This window comes from Enhydra lutris, unplaced genomic scaffold, assembly GCF_002288905.1.
Source record: "Enhydra lutris kenyoni isolate GAN:26980312 unplaced genomic scaffold, ASM228890v2 scaffoldscaffold3, whole genome shotgun sequence".
In the NCBI taxonomy this organism is placed as follows: domain Eukaryota; kingdom Metazoa; phylum Chordata; class Mammalia; order Carnivora; family Mustelidae; genus Enhydra; species Enhydra lutris.
The window spans coordinates 76,518,018-76,537,546 of record NW_019154087.1 but is presented as its reverse complement, the minus strand read 5'-3'; the positions used below and the strand labels follow the sequence as shown (position 1 = coordinate 76,537,546).

The 19,529-nt window shown below is 35.5% G+C and overlaps 1 protein-coding gene across 2 annotated transcripts in view; it reads right to left on the bottom strand.

Annotated features, from left to right (window-relative positions):
• LOC111156394 (glycine receptor alpha 3) overlaps nucleotides 1-19,529 on the bottom strand; it is a 215,918-nt gene that overhangs the window by 70,576 nt on the left and 125,813 nt on the right. For both annotated transcript variants that reach the window (XM_022517247.1, XM_022517256.1), the window contains exon 5: nucleotides 10,702-10,784. In XM_022517247.1, coding sequence (XP_022372955.1) covers nucleotides 10,702-10,784 — 83 coding nt within the window. The remainder of the gene's footprint in view (nucleotides 1-10,701; nucleotides 10,785-19,529) is intronic.

Sequence of the window (19,529 nt, the reverse complement as noted above, 5' to 3'; positions counted from 1 at the left end):
ATTAAATAGCAAAAACCTCCCATCTATCTTTAGATATTTCTATCCAAAAGCCCCATTAAAGCATGTTTTGGAAGCTTCTTACAATTTTTGTCGTTTTTTTTTTTTAAGTTGACCTTAAAAAGTTCTCTTCCTATAATTTTAGGGATTTAGGCTGCTCTTTGTGGAAAAGATTCCTCTCTTCCCTGAGTTACTTTCCTTGCATTTTCTTTTCTAACCTGAATAATTAAAATTTCTTTAACTTTCTCACATTGGTGAGTTTTTCATGTTCGTTACCTACATTCCTCTTTAGATATGAAATAAGGAATTACAGTGATAGTTCATATACCCCATGTCATCTTTGTCTTTTTATGAATAACAATAGTTTATGATGATATTAGGAAATTATTATTCAGTGTTCTTCCAAGATTAAAAAAATCTGCATTGTCTTTTTTCACTTGGGGAATTGTCAATTTGGAAATTTTTGTTATGGTATAAATTAAAGGCTGAACATTAAAATCTTTAGTTTTTTTCCTCACCTTATTCCTGCACATCAGTTTACACTGTCAGTCCCTTAGGGGCATAGTCTAAGCCATAACATAGCTGTTTCCTTCCCTCAGAGACTAGTAATTTGTGAAGCAAACAAAATGCATTTATAAATAAAACTGTGATATCAATGAAAAATTTGTTTTTTGAAAAGATAGCTTTATGTTTTACTTCATACAGCCAATTAAAAAAAAAAAAGGTCATATAGTAGATTCTTAACTTCAGTAGTAATATAATCTAATCCTAAGAAGGAACGCGAGTGGTCACTTTAATATTTAGTTTATCTTTAGTAGAAATGTCACTCAATCTTACACATTACCAGCAATAACACACAAATATTGGGGCACAAATCACACACTATTTTTTAAATTAAATAAAACATGTAATGAAAAGTAAGGCTTCATTGCAGAATTCTCTCTGTAGCATATATGGCTTAATATTTTTTATTGATATTTAATAAGTTTCTACTGCTGTGAATTTTGGAGATGAAAATTGTCTTGGTAAATCACTGATATTTTCTAACTGAACTAGACACTAAAAAAAATTATTAGAAAGATAAATGAAATTGATACAATTTCTTTACACCCAACAGCAAGCATTCACAGTATTTCTTCTAGAATTCTCTCGTGAGGGTGAATGAGGATGTTATAGACTGGAGGCAAAATAGTATATTAAACTTCTGGCTTTTATAAAAGCAATTGGGTAATATTCTGTTGAGATTTGACAAATAAACACTCCATGGGGCAGGCCTTTAGATTTGATAAAAGAAATGTTTGAACTTTGAACCTACAGGCATCCCTAGAGATACCCTTGCAGGTTTAGGTCTAGATCAGTGCAATAAAGTGAATATTGCAATAAAAGGTGTCAAATAATTTTTGGCTTCCCAGTGCATATAAAAGTTATGTTTATACTCTAGTTTAGTAAGTGGGCAATAGCATTAAGTCCAGAGGAAAAAAAAACAAAAATGTACATAACTTAATTTAAAAAGATTTTATTGCTAAAAAATGCTAACCATCATCTGAGCTCTCAGTGAGTCACAGCTTTTTTTGCTGGTGGAGGGTCTTGCCTTGATGTGGTGGCTGCTGACAGTTGAGAGGGCAGTGGCAATTTCTTAAAATAAGACAATAATGAATTCTGCCACATCAGCTGACTCTTCATTTCACCTATGATTTCTCTGCAGCACATGATGCTGTTGGATAGCATTTTCCCCACAGAAGAACTTTTTTCAAAACTAGAGTCCACTCCCACAAACACTTGGTGCTGCTCTCTTGACTAAATTTATGTAACATTCTAAATCCTGTTATCATTTCAACAATCTTCATAGCATCTTCACCAGAAGCAGATTCCATCTCAAAAAAAAAAACACTCCATAAGAAACAGTTCATCCATTCCAGTTCTATCATGAGATTGCAGCAATTCAGTCCCATTTTCAGGCTCCACTTCTAATTCTAGCTCTCTCACTACTTCCACCACATCTCCAGTTACTGCCTCCACTGAAGTCTACAAGTATTCCATGAAGGAATGGAATCAACTTCTTCCAAATTCTTCTGCATGTTGATATTTTGATCTCTTCCCATGAATCATTAGTGTTCTTAATGGCACCTAGAACGGTGAGTCCTTTCCAGAAGGTTTTCAATTTCTATTGCCCAGATCCATCAGAGGAATCATTATGTATAGCAGCTAGAGTCTTACAAAATGTATTTCTCAAATAATAAGACTTGAAAGTCAGAATTACTCCTTCAGAATGGATATTGTGTTTGCAGGCTTGAAACCAACATTAATGTCATTGTCCATCTCCATCAGGGTTCTTGGGTGACCAAGTACATGGTCAAGGAGCAGTCATATTTTGAAAGGGATCTTTTTTTCTGAGCAGTAAGTCTCATGATGCACTTAAAATATCCAGTAAACTATGTTGTAAACAGATGTGTTGGCATCCAGGCTTTGTTTTTCAAATTAGAGCACAGGAAGAATAGATTTAGCATTAGTTCTTAAGGGTTCTAGGATTTTTGGCATGGTCAATGAGCACTGGCTTCAACTTAAAGTCACCAGCTGCTTTAGCCCCTAACAAGACAGTCAGCCTGTTCTTTAAGCTTCGAAGCCAGGCATTGACTTCTCCTTTCTAGTTATAAAAGTCCTAAATGGCATCTTCTTCCAATGACATGCTGTTTCATCTACATTGAAAATCTGTTATTTAGTGTAGCCACTTTCATTAACAAACTGAGCTGGATCTTCTGGAAAACTTGCTGCAGCTTCTACATCAGTACTTACCACTTCACTTTACATTTTTATGTTACAGAGACCATGTCTTTCCTTAAACCTTATGAACCAACCTCTGCTAGCTTCCAACTTTTCTGTTTTAGCTTCCTCACCTTTCCTGGGCTTCACAGAATGGAAGACCGTTATGGCCTTGATGTGCATCAGGCTTTGGCTGAAGGGAATGTGATGGCTGGTTTGATGATCTGTCCAGACCACTCAAACTTTCTATATATCAGCAATAAGGCTGCTTTGCCTTCTTATCATTTGTATTCACTGGAGTAGCACTTTTAAGTTCCTTCAAAATTTTTTCTTGGTATTCACAACTTAATTGACCGACATAAGAGACCCAAGCTTTCGCTTATCTCAACTTTCAACATGGATTCCTCACTAAGCTGAATCGTTTCTGGCTTTGATTTAAAGTGAGAAGTGTGTGAGTCTTCTTTTCACTTGGAACATTTAGAGGCCACTGTAGGGTTATTAACTGGCCTAATTTCAATATTATGTCTCAGAGACTAGGAAGGCCCAAGGGAGAGGGAAAGAGATGAGGCAATGGCTGGTCAGTGGTGCAGTCAGAACACCTACAATTATCCATTGAGTTCGCCATCTTATATGGGTGCAATCATGGAGCCCCAAAACAATGACAGCAATAACATCAAAGATCAGTAATCACAGATCACTGTAACAAATATCATGATAATGAAAAAGTTTGAAATATTATGAGACTTATCAAAATGAGACACAGAGACACAAAGTGAGAAAATGCTGTTGCAAAATGGTGCCTACAGACTAGCTTGAAGCAGAGTTGACACCAACCGTCAACCTATAAAAGACCCCATGATATCTGTGAGCACAAAAAAAGCAAAATGCAGTAAAATGAGGTGAGCCTGTATATATGGGGACTCATTCTTTTCTCTGGCTGCAAAGGAATGCTCAGTGATGAGATTTAGCTTTTTTAGGTTAATCTAAGGGTAAAGTTTCAACCTTACTGTGGATATTTCATTTTGATTTTAAATGGCAGCAACTGAATCACTATGATAAACATATTTGAATTGCAGCTAATATGTTTCTATTTATAATTAAATATTAAAAAAAAGTAACCTTGGTTTCCTGATTTTTTCCAAGTTCAGTGAAATTGCTATATGAATGCTATACTCCATGAGTAAAGTAGGTTAATAATATTTGAAAAACAGTCTCCAGGAAACATATGTTAAAATGCCACAAAGAACTTTTCATTGTCTTTCTCTGTTTTATTCTTCCCATTTGTCCCTCAATTTTCCTTAAATTCAATGATGCCATCTTCTTTGTCCTCTCTTCTGTTCTTTATTTTTGAGACTATCTTCAGAAATCTTTTATCTTCATGCCTCTAAGCAACCCTGCTAACCTTATTTCTCTATATTTCCACAACCATTCCTTATTCTAGCTGTATTGTAAAACCCCAGTAATCTAAAATAAATTTCTAGTGAAATCCAGTTTTACAAGAAACATAGCATATTTAAGCAGAAGTCAGCTTCTGCATGACTTTCTCCATTAATCTCCTACATTTTTCTAATTCATGTAACTGAAGCAACATTTAATCATTGTGATTAAGAGAAAATTTGAATCATCTTTATGCTTAATTCTTAGGCAAGTCATTGAAAAAGTCTTCAAAATGTTCTCTGTTTTCCCCATTACTGTCTCAGCTCTTTGAATTTCTCATTAATTTATGATGAAATTAGCTATCGGCAGTGTGGATTTCTCTTTATTCTCTTTTTCAAATAAAGCTTTTGCCTGAGGTTCTTTTCTAATGTCAGGTCAGTAGACAGAACTGGAAAAGATGGAGTGCTCAGGATTTTCCTTTATTGTTTTCAGTTTAGTATATTTACCATCATTTCCTTCCCTTCACTTCCTCTTCTTCACTCTGTATCTCTTATATGCAACATAATTTCTTTCTTCCTTGACGAGTTTCTTCAGAGGTGTCTCTAGGTTCTTGGACTTTCCAAAGTACTAATTTGGACTTTTTATGTGATTCTTTGAATACTCTGTTTTTCCTTGTTGGTCTTCTTGAATCAAAGGCCTATTTCAGTAGTTTTTGTTTTTTTTTTTTCTCAAGATTTTATTTATTTATTTGATACAGAGAGAGAGAGAGAGAGATCACAAATAGGCAGAGAGCCAGGCACAGAGAGAGGGGGAAGCAGGCTCCCTGCTGAGCAAAGAGCCCAATGCGGGGCTCGATCCCAGGACCCCAAGATCATGACCTGAGACGAAGGCAGAGGCATAACCCACTGAGCCACCCAGGTGCCCCTCAGTAGTTTTTAGTACAGAACATTGCTTTAGCTGGGTCTCAAGATTTTGAGAGTTAATGCCTTCAGTGTAATTTAGTAAGCAGTTTTCCTTTATTTCTTCTTTAAACAAGAAGTCACTTATTATATGCTGTTGGTTTCCTGATCTATCTTTGTCTAGGAGTATGTTATAATTTATGTTAATACATAGTAATTTATAGTAATTTTGTGTTTTTATTAGTCATATTTCATTTTAGTGAGAGATCCCATCCCATCAGATGTTGATTTTTAGGAATTTATTAAAGCTTCCTTTGTGGCTTACTACATACTTTTTGTAATTGTATCCTGAAAACAAACCATGAGTTTTTTCTTTATCCATAAATTACTTTTGTTCTAGTATCTGTACCTGTATTATCAAGTAAATTAATGATTTATCTATTTTTTTAAATTGTAATTCTGCCTGATTTTTTGCTTTATATACATGGAAGTTATATGGAAGATATTTTTATAATTATTATAGCTTATTTATATATTGTTTCTTTATCAGCATTTTACTCAAACATTTGTGCCTCATAATTTTTTCTATAATTTTTTTTCCTGATATGAAATTATCATCCTTGATTTTTTTAGACACATTTCTCTAATATGCATTTTTCTTTTTCTCCCAAATATTTTTGCAAAATTTTTTTTCTTTTCTTTTTTTTTTTATTTACATATTTGACAGATATAGAGAGAGAAAGAGTGAGAGGGGGAACACAGGCAGGAGGAGTGGGAGAGGGAGAAAGCAGGCTTCCTGCCAAGGTGGCCAAGCTGGGTGCCTGATGTGGCGCTCGATCCCTGGATCCTGGGATCATGATCTGAGCCAAAGGCAGACACCTAACCAACTGAACCACCCAGATGCCCCTACAAAATTTAAAAAAAAAAAAAATGTTTAGCTGACAACATATTGTTGAGTCTTAATATTTGTTAACATCTAGTTGGAGAATCTCCTTATTTTGCAATGTGAATTTAACCTTTGCTTTAATTTTTTTTTAAGTTGTTTTGTTTTGTTTTGTTTTGTTTTAACATAGGGCTTGAACTCATGATCATAAGATTAAGATCTGAGCTGAGATCAGCAGTTGACATTTAACCGACTGAACCAACCAGGCACCCCACATTTATTGTAATTATGGTACTATTGAAAGCTTTTTATGCTCTTTCTGTGCTTCCTATATACTATATTTTCATTTCTTTTATTTTTCTTCTTTCCCATGTTCTACTTGATGAATCAATATTTTTTAATTCTGCCTTGAAAGTTAGTTACTCCATTTTTGTTCCTTCATGCTATCCTTAGCTCATACATGGTTTTGTTTTCGCATCCATTTCCATCACAGGACTTCTCTTCCCCTGGACTTTCCCGGCCCACCTCTTCCCAGTGACTTGCTTTTCCCTACACTAGGTATTGTGTATCACCCAGGGTTTTAAGTCCAAGTCATGAATACACACTTTTAGAGGTATGGGGTCATGGCTAGTTTAGATAAAATATACTTTTCTAAGTAATTTATTCACTCTTGGCATTGTTCTTCCCTTAATCATTCTTCCTTTTGTACCAACAATATCCATTAACATCTACTTATCATTTTTAATGCAAATCTGCATGAAGAACTCAACTGGTCCTCTAACTTCTTCTTCTTCTTCTTTTTTTTTTTTTAAGATTTTATTTATTTATTTGACAGAGAGAGAGAGAGAAAAAGAGGAAGAGAGAGCAAAAGCAGGGAGAGTGGCAGGCACAGGGAGAGGGAGAAACAGGCTCCACATTGAGCAGAGAGCCCTACCTGGAACTGGATTCTAGGACCCTGGTATCATGACCTGAGCCAAAGGTAGAGGCTTTACCAACAGAGCCACCCAGGTGCCCCTCAAGTCCTTAAAACCAGGGACTTTTGTGCTTTAAGTATTGTTATGTCACCCAAGATATCAAATGAAGTATATTAGATACTTGATAGATATTTTTCAGTTGATTCTTAGATGAATAAAGATCCATCAGGTCACTTGAACAGTCCTGACCCTTGACAGACATCATGGAACATTCATTGAACTTAAGAAAGTTAGATCGTAGGCACCTGGGTGGCTCAGTGGGTTAATCCTCTGCCTTCGGCTCAGGTCATGATCTTAGGGTCCTGGGATCTAGTCCCGCATCTGGCTCTCTACTCGGCAGGGAGCCTGCTTCCTCCTCTCTCTCTCTCTGCCTCTCTGCCTACTTGTGATCTCTGTCTGTCAAATAAATAAATAAAATCTTAAGAAAAAAGAAAAGAAAAGAAAAGAAAGTTGGATAGTGACAGGCCTTTGCCTTTAAATTATGTGCCTTTATTGCTTGTTTTCTGCATCTCTCAAACCAATTTGTTTCCTTTTTCCCTTTTGCAGTCAGCTCTCAATCAAGACACAAGGTTCCTTACAGCTCTTGCTTTCTAGCAAGTTAACTTGTTTTTCAGCAGGTTAACTTGTCATTTTAAGCCATTATAAAAAGAAAGAAAGGAAGAAAGAAAGAAAGAAAGAAAGAAAGAAAGAAAGAAAGAAAGAAAGAAAGAGGAAGGAAGGAAGGAAGGGAGGGAGGGAGGGAGGGAGAGAGAAAGGGTGATCTAAAAGAGTTTACAAAAAAATACCTGGAAAAATTTGACTTCAGCAGCTTCTACATCAACAAGATTTTCTTAGCATCTGCTGAAGATGTTTGATAAACAGTATCTCTATTGTGAGCTCAATTAATTTTTAATAAGAGAACAGGAAGTGTATAATGACTGAAATCTATGAAAGGGATGTGTGAGGCAAGCTATTCATTCCTGATTAAGAAAATAAGCAACAAGACTGAGGAGGCAAGAGGCCCTGCTTTCCCATGTTGAGTTTTTGATTAATTTGGAAATGTTCTGGGAAAGGCAGAAACAGCGAAAGGTCTTTTTATGTCAGCTTTTCGTCCTGTAAAATAACGCAGTATGCTTTCCTTATTCTAGAAAGGAAGCCCAGTGACCCAGTTATCCCCCAGGCACTCTACTCTTTCGCATCTTTCTTTAGTAACTAACATTCATGGAGTAATAGATTTTACTCACTGCTCCTACTTTCTCATCATGCACTTAAAATTTTTTTTGGAGGACTTCAGATTTGACCCTCATCATTCTAATCACATTTGTCTTTGCCATCAATAACAATGGCTCTTTATTCAATTACCTTAAAAATTTTTTTTTTTGTAGCGTTTGATACTGTTAAACAGATCTCAGCACTTTCTTTTGAGGTTGAGTGATACCGATTTTAATTTGCTATCTATGACCATCCCTTGAGTGGAAATCCTTCCAACAATCTCTAAATGAAGGCATTTCTAAAGGGTCTGTTCTTCTTTGTTTCCCTCTATATTTTCTCTTTCAGAAATGTTATCTTATTGTTTGAACCACTTTCTTTATGGCTTTTAATAGTGTATCCCCAGGTCTAAACCTTCCTTTTGTTTTTTACCTAAATTCCCCAAAATGTGAATATATTAAGATGAGATTTATCAATATTCCCTCCCATGTTTACTTCTCATCCTATGTTTTCTTCCTCCATTAATGTTTCCAGTATGATTCAATTTACCTAAGCTCTGAACTCATCTGCTCCCAGAGACTTCACATCCATTTTGTATTTAAGCAAATAAAGTACGGTAGACTTTGCCACCCTTAAAGTATGTCCTTTTAGCATAAGGATTATTTTGAACTAAAGGTACTTGAAAAAACAGTAGATAGTAGAAGGGCATTTTAATCTCCCTTTTTTTTCTTCCTGAAAACAGGAGTGTTCCCTGTACCAGGAAAAGAGAAACATCTTCAATGGGGAATTGAAGCCAAAGAATTTGGTATAAGCCACGTTAAGATAATTCTTTATCTGCCTTTAGCTTCCCTGCATAGTTTAGCTACCTTTTCGTAATTGCCTCTCCTTGTTCAACCTGGTATAAAAACATTTAGGTTTTGCCAATTCTCAGAGTCTTCATTTCATTATGAGGGATCCCATGTTACATAAATCTTACATTAAATACATTTGTATCCTTTTCTCCTGTTAATCTGTTTTATGCCTGTTTAATTCCCAAGCCCCGCTGAAAAAGGGTAAGAGGGTGAAGATAAAATTTTGCCTCCCCTATGGTATCAACCTCTACTGTTTCTACCCTCTACATCATTCCCCTTTGTCCCTAATCCTATTCTTTGTTTTGGAATATTATGAAGCCTTCTTAAATAACCTTCGTTCATTTGGCTGAAAGAATCTTTAAAGATTCATTTTCTTGCTCCTAAATCTTGAACAATTTCTTCCTGCCTATTAGATTATATCCACCATGCCTGGTTTAGTAATGAGGGCAACAGTTTGTCTTCAACTCTTTTGTACATGATTTTCTTTCTTGACACCCTTCTATGTTATGCACCCAGTTTTGCAACCAAGATACAGAACCAGCCCGTCCTCAAAATGCTTTCACGGTAGGGCTCAAAAAAAAAAAAAAAAAAAAAAATCTCCCCTGCTGGGAATCTTTTCTTTGCCCCTCTCCACTTAGATTTCTAAATAGTTCCCCGAACTAAAACGACATTATTTTATTTTCCTTTCATTTGGTCAGTACTTTATTCATGTGTATGCTTCACACTTAAGAACTACTCATAAAAGTCATGCATTTAAATTTAACAAGAAGGAGTTACTATCAGAGTAAGAGAATTTCCACTTCCTTACTTGAAGAGAAAGCAAATGGAGAGGCGTGGCCGCATTCCCCCATGAAGTAGGCTCGCCATCTAGCGACAGCTCCTCCACACTACAAACCTTGCCTGTGAGACCCGAGACTCTGAAGACCTACCTTCCAGTTTTCCTCAAGGAATATGTTAAACAGACGTTTTTTCCTCTGATATAACACAGAACCACAAGAAAAAGACTGCATAATGCTTACATTTTTATGTTGTTAAACGTTGAAAACCAATTAAGTTTGGGTCGATTCTACAGATAAGTTCAAAGAAACAGAAAGACGTGAAATGTTTGTGTTAACCTTAATCAGTGAGGCGGGTGGATCCACTGTGAAAGACGAGAAATTTAAAGGAATGCTTGTAAGCTTGGATAAATCTCTGATAAAGTGTAAGAAATTTCTCTTCTCCTGAGATAACACGTATAACATACCCAGTAGAGCACGCTCTGAATAAACTTTAGCAAAATGGCTCAAAGGAGGCATAAGCTTCGGAACCAGAGGATTTGTTTTCCCCACCTCCATAAATCGGAGCACAATACTCAAGCGCTCAAAATGACCATTTTGACATGTGGAAACATGGGGACAGCAATATCTTTTCTGTGAGTATTAAACATAGCATATACAAAATGCTTAGTCTCTAACAGGTACCCTATTTAAAAAATGGCGGTTTGTTTTTAATGATTATTTTCTTTTTTTACCTCTGATAATTTGTATAGAGATATATAGCTGTCTGTCAAGCCTAAAAACTGTTATTCCTAGGCCCTCAATTTATTTATCATAGTATAGACAGCATGTATTGAAAGAGATTACTTTCATTATGTGGTGACAGATAACATGCCTGCTTAGTAAAATATCTGACAAAAACAGTTACAAAATTATAAATTATCTACATAATTCATTAAAATTTGTATTGACTACTTTTTTCAAAGTGTTCAGAAAAAGTAAGTTGTCTGTACTTACAACTTTCCAGTTGCATTATACATGTTTGTACATCCATTGGAAAATTCTTGAGATCCATTGGACAAGAAAGCGTTAATGTCAACCTGAAAAAGTTCAAAGTAATTATTTTTAAAAGTAATTTATGATGTCATATTAATAATCTGTTGTTCATGGTACAACTGGGAAACAAGCTTTGGTTAGTGACTAACAACTTTTCAAATAAAATTTGCTCCAGCTTGGGTATGTTATTTACTGTGAAACAGCTGTACCTTTATATATAAATCTGTTTTTCAGGAAGGAGAAAAGCTGTATATTTAAGCATCCCATCACATTTATTTGTTTTGCTCAATCATTCACTCCTTTATAGAGGACTGTAAGTGTCTACAAAGTGTCTGTATTTCCAGAAAAGACCCTCACAAAGAAATTTGAGAGTGGGTTCCATGAAATTAATACAAAATGCCAAATGGCAGTATTCCCCAAGATCACATGTACAGCACGTTGGAGGAGGCAAGTGTATCCAGGGAATTGAAAAAGTGGGATACAAGAAACAATCCTGTGTGACAACTTTCAGTCATTTTTGAAACACTGATGAAGTTGTCAGTGAATAACCAGCAGTAATAGCAGAGGAAAAAAAACTTAAGTCTCGAGGACTTGAAAATTCTAGTCGTTAGACTGGGATCCTCTGCTCTAGGACTAGAACATTTCACCAGATTTTACCAGGGTCGAGCCCTCTAGAATCTGTGTGACATAATCCTGAGCTCACCAAACAAACTCTAATTTGACTCCCACAAAGGGGGATGACCTGGATGGTGTACACCAGTATTCTGCACATTTTCCCCTTCCAGAAAGTATTTATATGTTGACATTCCAGATAATTCATAACTTGTGAAAATATACATTTTTTTATTGGGAAAGATGATCTTGAAAGATTAGCAAGAATTTGTAGTTCTTGGACCTGAGAAAAAGAGGCCCAGTTCCAAACAAACCCAAGTTTATTCAAATAACATTCTTATGGGAGAACTCTCTAGCCATCCCCTCTGTTTAAAGTATTCCCATTGGGGGGCACCTGGGTGGCTCAGTGGGTTAAAGCCTCTGCCTTCAACTCAGGTCGTGATTCCAGGGTCCTGGGATCGAGCCCTGCGTCGGGCTCCCTGCTCAGTGGGGAGCCTGCTTCCTCCTCTCTCTCTGCCTTCCTCTGCCTACTTGCAGTTTCTGTCAAATAAATAAGTAAAATCTTAAAAAAAAAAAAAAGTTTAAAGTATTCCCATTGAAATTCAGCATATCAGTGAGCACCTGAGGTTTTTTTTTTTTTTTTTTTACCTAAACTAAAATGTGACCATAGATAAATTACTTCATTACTTCACTTCACTATATTTCAGGGTTCTCATCTCCAAAATGAAAGTAATCGTAGTGCTTGCTCTGAAGAAACATCGTGAGCAGTACATGAGTTAATAAACGTAAAGTGCTTAGGCAAGTATCTGACACATAGTAAACACTCAATAAATATTAGCCATTAAGGATTACTAGTATTCTGCCACTTCCAGACTCCTCCATCTTCCCCATCCCTGAGTTACATAGGAAGAGCACAAAAATGACTCAATTAGATCACATATAAAGTCGGGGTGCCCAGGGGGCTCAATTGGTTAAGCATTGGACTCTTAGGCTTTTGTTCATGTCATGTTCTCATGGATAGTGGGATCCAGCCCACTGAAGATTTTCTCTCCCTTGCACCTGCCCCCACTCATGCTCTCTCTCTCCCTCTCTCTCTAAAATGAATAAATAAATGTTTAATTTTTTTAAATCACATATCAAACCTCCTTAAGCTTAAACAAAAAATAATCAGCACTCTCAAATGTAACCACATTCTCCAAAATGGCATTTTCATGTAGACCATAAAGTTATAATAATGCATGTTCTACGGTGAATGCTCTTGGTGAGGCCCAATTAACATGATTTGAGATATATAAACAGACAGACATGTGAAGCCACTGAATTTTTTACAATCCCAGGAGGATCATTTGACAATTCCTTCAAGTCAGAGTCCATAACACACTAAAATAATTCATATGGTTCATTCTTAAAGAGCAATTTCTTGTGATTCAGCTAGGTTAAGTGATCCTGTGAGTATGATCCTGTAGATTTACGAAGTTCTCCTCTGGAAAAAGGCCACTATAAAATGAGGTGGACACAATGTTCTCTGTCTTGTGAAAGGGTTCATTAGAAGTGTATGCACAAGTATATTTTGAACATAGGCACATTAATTTTTCAAACATCCAAGGCTCTCAGGACAGCCAGTTTCAAATGTTGGCTTGAAGAATTAACTCTGTGACCTTTTGTATGGAAGCGAATAGCATTCTCAGAATCTTTTCCAAGCTCTCACCATGCATGTGATGTCAAATTCATATCCTGACTATTTTTTTGGCATAAAATGAGAGACATTACATAATTCTTTAAAAGAGAAAGGCTTGAAAGGAATTATTTGGCAAAGAAAATCACCGTTTGTAGAACTTCTGTCATAAATTATATCCTAAAAAACATCTGTTTATTGACATTCTTTCTTTTGTTTAAAGTGTTGTACAATTACCTCTTTAACAACATATGGGTGAAAAAATACTTGTCAATCTGATGGGTGTGAACTAAATTTCTTCATCAAAACATTATATATAAATTAAAGATATGCTCTGACCACATCAAAAGAAAACTAAATCAAAAGGCAATTAATCACATTCTACTGTTTTGGAAATGAGTATCTTCTTGTGTAAGCAAGGACACTAAGTTCTCTTTCTGAGACAAGACACATAAACAGGATATGGTGTTCTTTATTTTCTCTTAAAAAGTCTTGGCTTGGCTTAGTGAAGTAGTAATGTTAAAATAGATGACTATAATCTATGACAAACAGTTGACCTGATTAAAATGGAGGTATTGTCCATTTTTTTAAAAGATTTTGTTTATTTATTTGAGAGAGAGAGAGAGAGAGAGCACACTAGCAGGGGGAGAAGGAGGCAGAGGAAAGAGGAGAAGCTGGGGATGTAGAGATATGGTGCTGGATCCCAGGACTCTGGGATCAGGAACTGAGTGGAAGGCAGATGCTTAAATGAGTGAGCCATGCAGATTCCCCAGTATTGCCCATTTTTGAACAAGCAATGCCTAGAGTATGATGTCTGTCTCAATCATTAATTAAGTATATATATTTAAATAAAAAAAAACTTTTCTGACTCTATTTTTGCCTCTTTATGAAACTGAAAAAATATCTTTATTAGTTCCTAATATTTCTAAGTTTAATGCAATAAGAAAAATTACCTCTCTCTTCTTTTTTTAAAGATTCATTTATTTATCTGAGAGAGAGAGAGAGAAAGCACAAGTGAGAGGGGCGGAGAGAATCTCCCCCAGACCCTATGCTCAATGCAGAGCCCAACATAGGGCTCTATCCCATGGTCCTGGGATCATGACCTGGGTCAAAACCAGAACTGGTCAGTCAACCAACTCTGCCACCCAGGACCCTGAACAATGACCTCTTGATTAATTATCAGCTTTGCAATATTATCTGTAATATCATAATAGCGGTAATACACCCACTGAATTTACTATGTAGTAGACACTACTTAAATACTTTACAATTTCTCAACTTACTTCCCTACAACAAATTTACAAGACAGGTAAACAGTATTACCTTATTTTATAGATGAGGAAACTAAAAGGTCAACTCCAGTGGCATTACAAAAAAGAGATTAATAGGGCTGAATTTGCAAATCTGGGAGCCCAGCTCTGAATTCTACACCCTTAACCATTAAGTATACTGCCTTTCAAAGGCATTGAAACATTTTTCATGAGAATGGGCTTTTTAATGAAATGATTTTTCCAATTTTATATTTATATAACACAGGAAATGATGTATTTCATTCAGTAGTATTACATTTAAAGTAAAAGGTGCATAAATGATTCTTCCCCCAAAATCAGTGAAATGGAGTTAAACTTTAGAAAATATAAGGAGATTCCCCATGGATTTTATATATTTACTTGAGTAATATAAATATAAATTTATATTTACTTGAGTGATTTGGTATTTCATTATGATTCTATAAAGATCAAAAAACTCTCAGGAGAGATTAGATTGCGGGAGCACTAAAAGGGAGATTGTAACTAAAGTTGTAATCAGGAATTTTGTTGAAATCTGATTTTAGAGATGTTTTTAAAGCTTGTCAACCCATCACCACTGGAATCTTTGTGTTGTCAATGGATGGTTCCTTCAGGAAGCTGCTGTAAGCTAAGGACCTCTTCAGAAAACATGCATAATCACAGACATGCAAAATTCTCCTCACAACATCTATTTTGTGGTATTGTAAATTGATTGCCCTTGAATAAACAACACCTTAAAAAGCATCTGTTGATAAGTTTACTTTATCTATTAAAAATTTATGTTCCAAAAATAAATATACATTATATAAGTAAGTCTAAATTCTTTTCCAACTGAATTTCAAAGAAAGAGTGATTATATTTACTTTAAATAAAAGTTAAAATTGTGTTATGATCTTTGACAAGTTGCTGTGCATAGCATTTTTGATCTAAAATTTCTTCCTGTTATTTGATTTTTAATACACTAATCCTACTGTAATATAAGCAGTAAAGTTGGATGTGTGTTAGTATGTATTAGTAGTATTAGAAAGTAAGAAGTAGATAATACTTTTTAAAATATTTTATTTATGTATTTGACAGACAGAGATCACAAGTAGGCAGAGAGGCAGGCAGAGAGAGAGGGGGAAGCAGGCTCCCCGCCGAGCAGAGAGCCTGATGCGTTGCAGGGCTCCATCCCAGGACCCTAAGATCATGACCTGAGCTGAAGGCAGAGGCCTAACCTACTGAGTCACCCAGGAGCACCAATAGTAGATAATATTTAACTGCTTCCATTACCTCATGATGAGGATTTTGCCATCCCCCTTTTACAAGTGACAAAACAGAAACTTACTTTAATAACTTACAAGTGTCCATACAGTGCTACTTTATAGATTCTGGAAAATACCAGTACTTACACTTTTTTGTTGTTTTGTTTTGTTTTGTTTTTAGGGAAGACACAAATAACAACTTTACTTTCCGTTGTATGCCTGGCATTATGTTACATGCTTTACATACATTATTTCAGGCTCAAGGTAATTATTATCATGCATATAAGAAAAATGAGCCTTTCACCCACAAACTTGCCCCAAATCACAGCTGGTAAGTCATAGAGCCTGGATATAGTTTGGGAGAGACAGTCATCCATGGGTCTCTGTGCGTTTTGGTACACCTACCTCTTGCTGGGTGTACCAAGACTGTAAGGCCCAGACTATTCTTTTACCTGAGCCATTTTTCCGGGTTGTTTATACAGCTGCTAATTTTGAGAGGTGAGATAATGTTGCCCTTCTGGACAAAGAGGAGGCTTGCTTACTGCTTATAATAAAGGCAGTGGATTCCCCAAGCTCAGTGTTCCACAGCTGGGACACAGACACACAGTGTGTGTTACCCTGATCCAGTGTTCCAGTGAAACTTGAGGGCAAGGAAATTAGGTCAATTCACTGATGCTTGTGTTGCTTGTGGTAAATAATATATTCCTTTATTTCTGACCCAGAGTGTTGTGTCTTCTGTCAGAGTCCATAAAAAAAGTAATAAGCTAATTTTATAAGTAAGGTAAAAACAAATCCCAACTTGGAACATCTAGGAGTTAAGTGTCTGGCTCCAGAGACCTCCCTTGAAAAGGACTTTATTTAAAAATTTATCAGTACAATTCATGGATATCATTTAGAAGTTCAAACACAAAAAAAACTGAGAATAAACTCTGGAAGCAAACAAAACAAAACAAAACAAAAACTGAGACTAGAAGTTAAAACACTATAGAAAGCATTAAAAAAAAAAACACACACAAAAAAAAACCACACAGTGTATTTTTGCCCTCTCCATCCTACCCTCAGTTCAGTTGTAGCTCCCTAGTGGCAGCCTCTCTTTAGACACTTGTCAACGATTTATAGTCATATATCTCAATTACTATTATATTATGCTTGATTTTTTAAGTTTGTGAAATTGTCTATTATTTCTAACAAGGAAAAAATGTCTTTTATACCACACTTTGTGTACTTAATTCTCCCATAATACTCAAAAATTGGTTACATAAATATTTATGATTAAATTAATATTCAGTGTTTGCATGTTATGAATAATTAATTACTATTCATGGTTAAGCATAGTTGTTTGCTATAATTATGACTCTCATGTAACATTTTGTTTTCCTAGTACTAATAATTGTCTCATTTCAATAATCAACAAATTCCCTATCAGAGCTACAAATTCAACAAACCCTCTATCAGAGCTACAGTGTCCCTTTCAATAGTCATTGCAGCAGGCAAACTATCAATTCCTTGTTTTTCATGGAAATCTCTGTTTTTCCTCTTTTTTCTTTCTAATCAGATATTAAACTTCTGTACTGATGTGCTGATTTTCACATTCTTTCTCCTCTATTTCTTTGTATCTTGATTCTACTTTTTGGGAGATGTCTTTTGGGAGATGTCTTCACTTCATCTTCCAAATATTCTACTGATTCTTTTTCTCACATTGCTTTATTCTTTGCTCCTGTTATGCTCTGAATGATTCCTTTTATTCCTTTCTTATTTCATGCATGTAGTTATCTCATCTGTCCAGAGACTGTTTTTTTTAATGGTCTCTTCTGCTCTCCGTATTTTCTCGAGTCAATCCTTTTCTCTTTCTTTAATTTTCTCCTCTTTTCTCTTTATTTCCTCTGTGTGTTTCTTTTGGCCTCTGCTTTTTTCTTTCTTCTTTAAGATTTTATGTACTCATCTGAGAAAGAAAGAGTGACAGAGAGGGGGCAAGCAGGGGGAAAGGCAGAGGGAGAGAGAGAAGCAGACTTCCCGTTGAGCTGGGAGCCCAACATGAGGCTCAATCTCAGGACCCTGGGATCATGATCTGACCAGAAGGCAGATGCTTAACTATCTGAGCCACCCAGGCATTCCATGGCCTCTGCTTCTTTTTTGATGGTTACTATTATAGAATGTTCTCAAATGTCTGTTTTTATTTAAAAATAAGGTAAGAAAAACCATTTGGAGCTCAGTTAGTAGCAGATGGTTCACTGAGTAATGGGCTTAACAGTAGGATAATAACATGACCGTGCAGATTTTTTCTTAGTGGTTCCCCAATTGTCATATCTGTATATATTTGCCCAGAGGTACATTCTTCTGACTACTACTGCTCAATAGAAGAGGTTTAGGACTGGCTTTCAGCATTTTAGGGAGAACAAACATTTCACCATACAGTGTGCAAACATCACGTAATCTCCATTTTCTTAGTATAATGCCCCACGACAGATGTCAGCTGTGCCTGGAGTCTACTCTTGAAGCTCATGGTAGAACCTCCCCCAGGTTTTCCATCCTCTTTCTGCTCATTCCAGATGGCAAAAAAGTAGTTCCTAGTCTGAAGGACATGGACAAGAAACTCAGGAATAGAAAGCTCGGTCTTCTTTCTGCAGATTTTAAATCAATTCTTGTCCTTTTCTTTCTTATCTAGCTTCCATTTTCTGAAATCTTAGATACCTTAAATTTCTAAAAGTTTGAGGATATTATTTTCTTCCTTTTGGGGTCCCCTTCTGTAGCTCAGATTTCAGTTGTGCCTGTTAAGTCAGTTTTCACAATGCATTCATTTTCCAGTGTTCTAAAATATGTCATAATCGCTCAGCTGTCACTGTCGTTTTTCCCATTACTTTCATCCTCCTGTGTGTTAATGCCTTTTTTACTCCTTAATCGGTTTATTTCTTTATTTTAGGAGGTGTAGGAAGAAAATAGGAATAAATGGATAAGTTCAATCGATCAGGATTTCCAGGACAGTCTTTAAACAAGCAAGAAAGCCAGGTCTCTCATGAAACATCACAGATGTTCCATTTGTAAATTGAGTGAGTTTTTTTTTTTCTAGCACAACTTTTGTTAACAAAGAAACTGCAATTTGAAGATTTTAAAGTCCTATGAGATTTCTAAAAACAACTCACAAAAGTGAATTTATTCTGATTAAGTGAGCATGGTTGTAACAAACAAAAACAAGAAGCTAAGAGACATCTGTTTCATCTGAACTCATGCTGAAAGACAAAAGAGGCAATTCAGAATCATTTCATAACTTTTCTCAAAAATGTTGCCAAGATATGTAAGCAATTCTTAATGCACGGAACCATTTTCCAATCCAATAGGACTTGATATGAACAATGAAATATCCATAACCTACCTATAAACTAAATAAAGAAAATAAATTATGGAAGTTTTAAGATAATAATTTTATCTTAGAATATTTCTTAGGTGTGACACAAGTCATCAAATACATCCTTTCAACTGTTATTTATTGATTTTACACCTGTTTAATATTTAATAAACAGACAAAGTTGAATAAGCTCTCAAGTTCAACAGTCAAGAAATTTTAATATCAGTGTTTATATTTTGGTATGAATTAGTTATGTTTTTGTATTTTTAAAAGCTATTTAGTCTTCTGAGAAATGCATTATAAATAACTGAAATGTAAATAAGATTTTTACTAAAGAATGACCAGAGAACCCCAACGAGATCAAAAAAATATAAATATCTGAAAAATAATTTATGGAAAATGAATCCCAGACAAGTAAATCCAAATATTTCTTCACAAAACAAATATTTTAAAGAAGTAGGCATCTGTAAAAATATAATCACAGTGTATGAATAAGCTATCATTCAATTTGCCTTTAAACTGTCCACTAATTTTGCTGATATTAAGAGGCTGAGCCATTTGTTTTCTAAAAAGTGGATTTGGGGGCACCTGGGTGGCTCAGTCAGTAAGCTCTGCCTTTGGCTCTG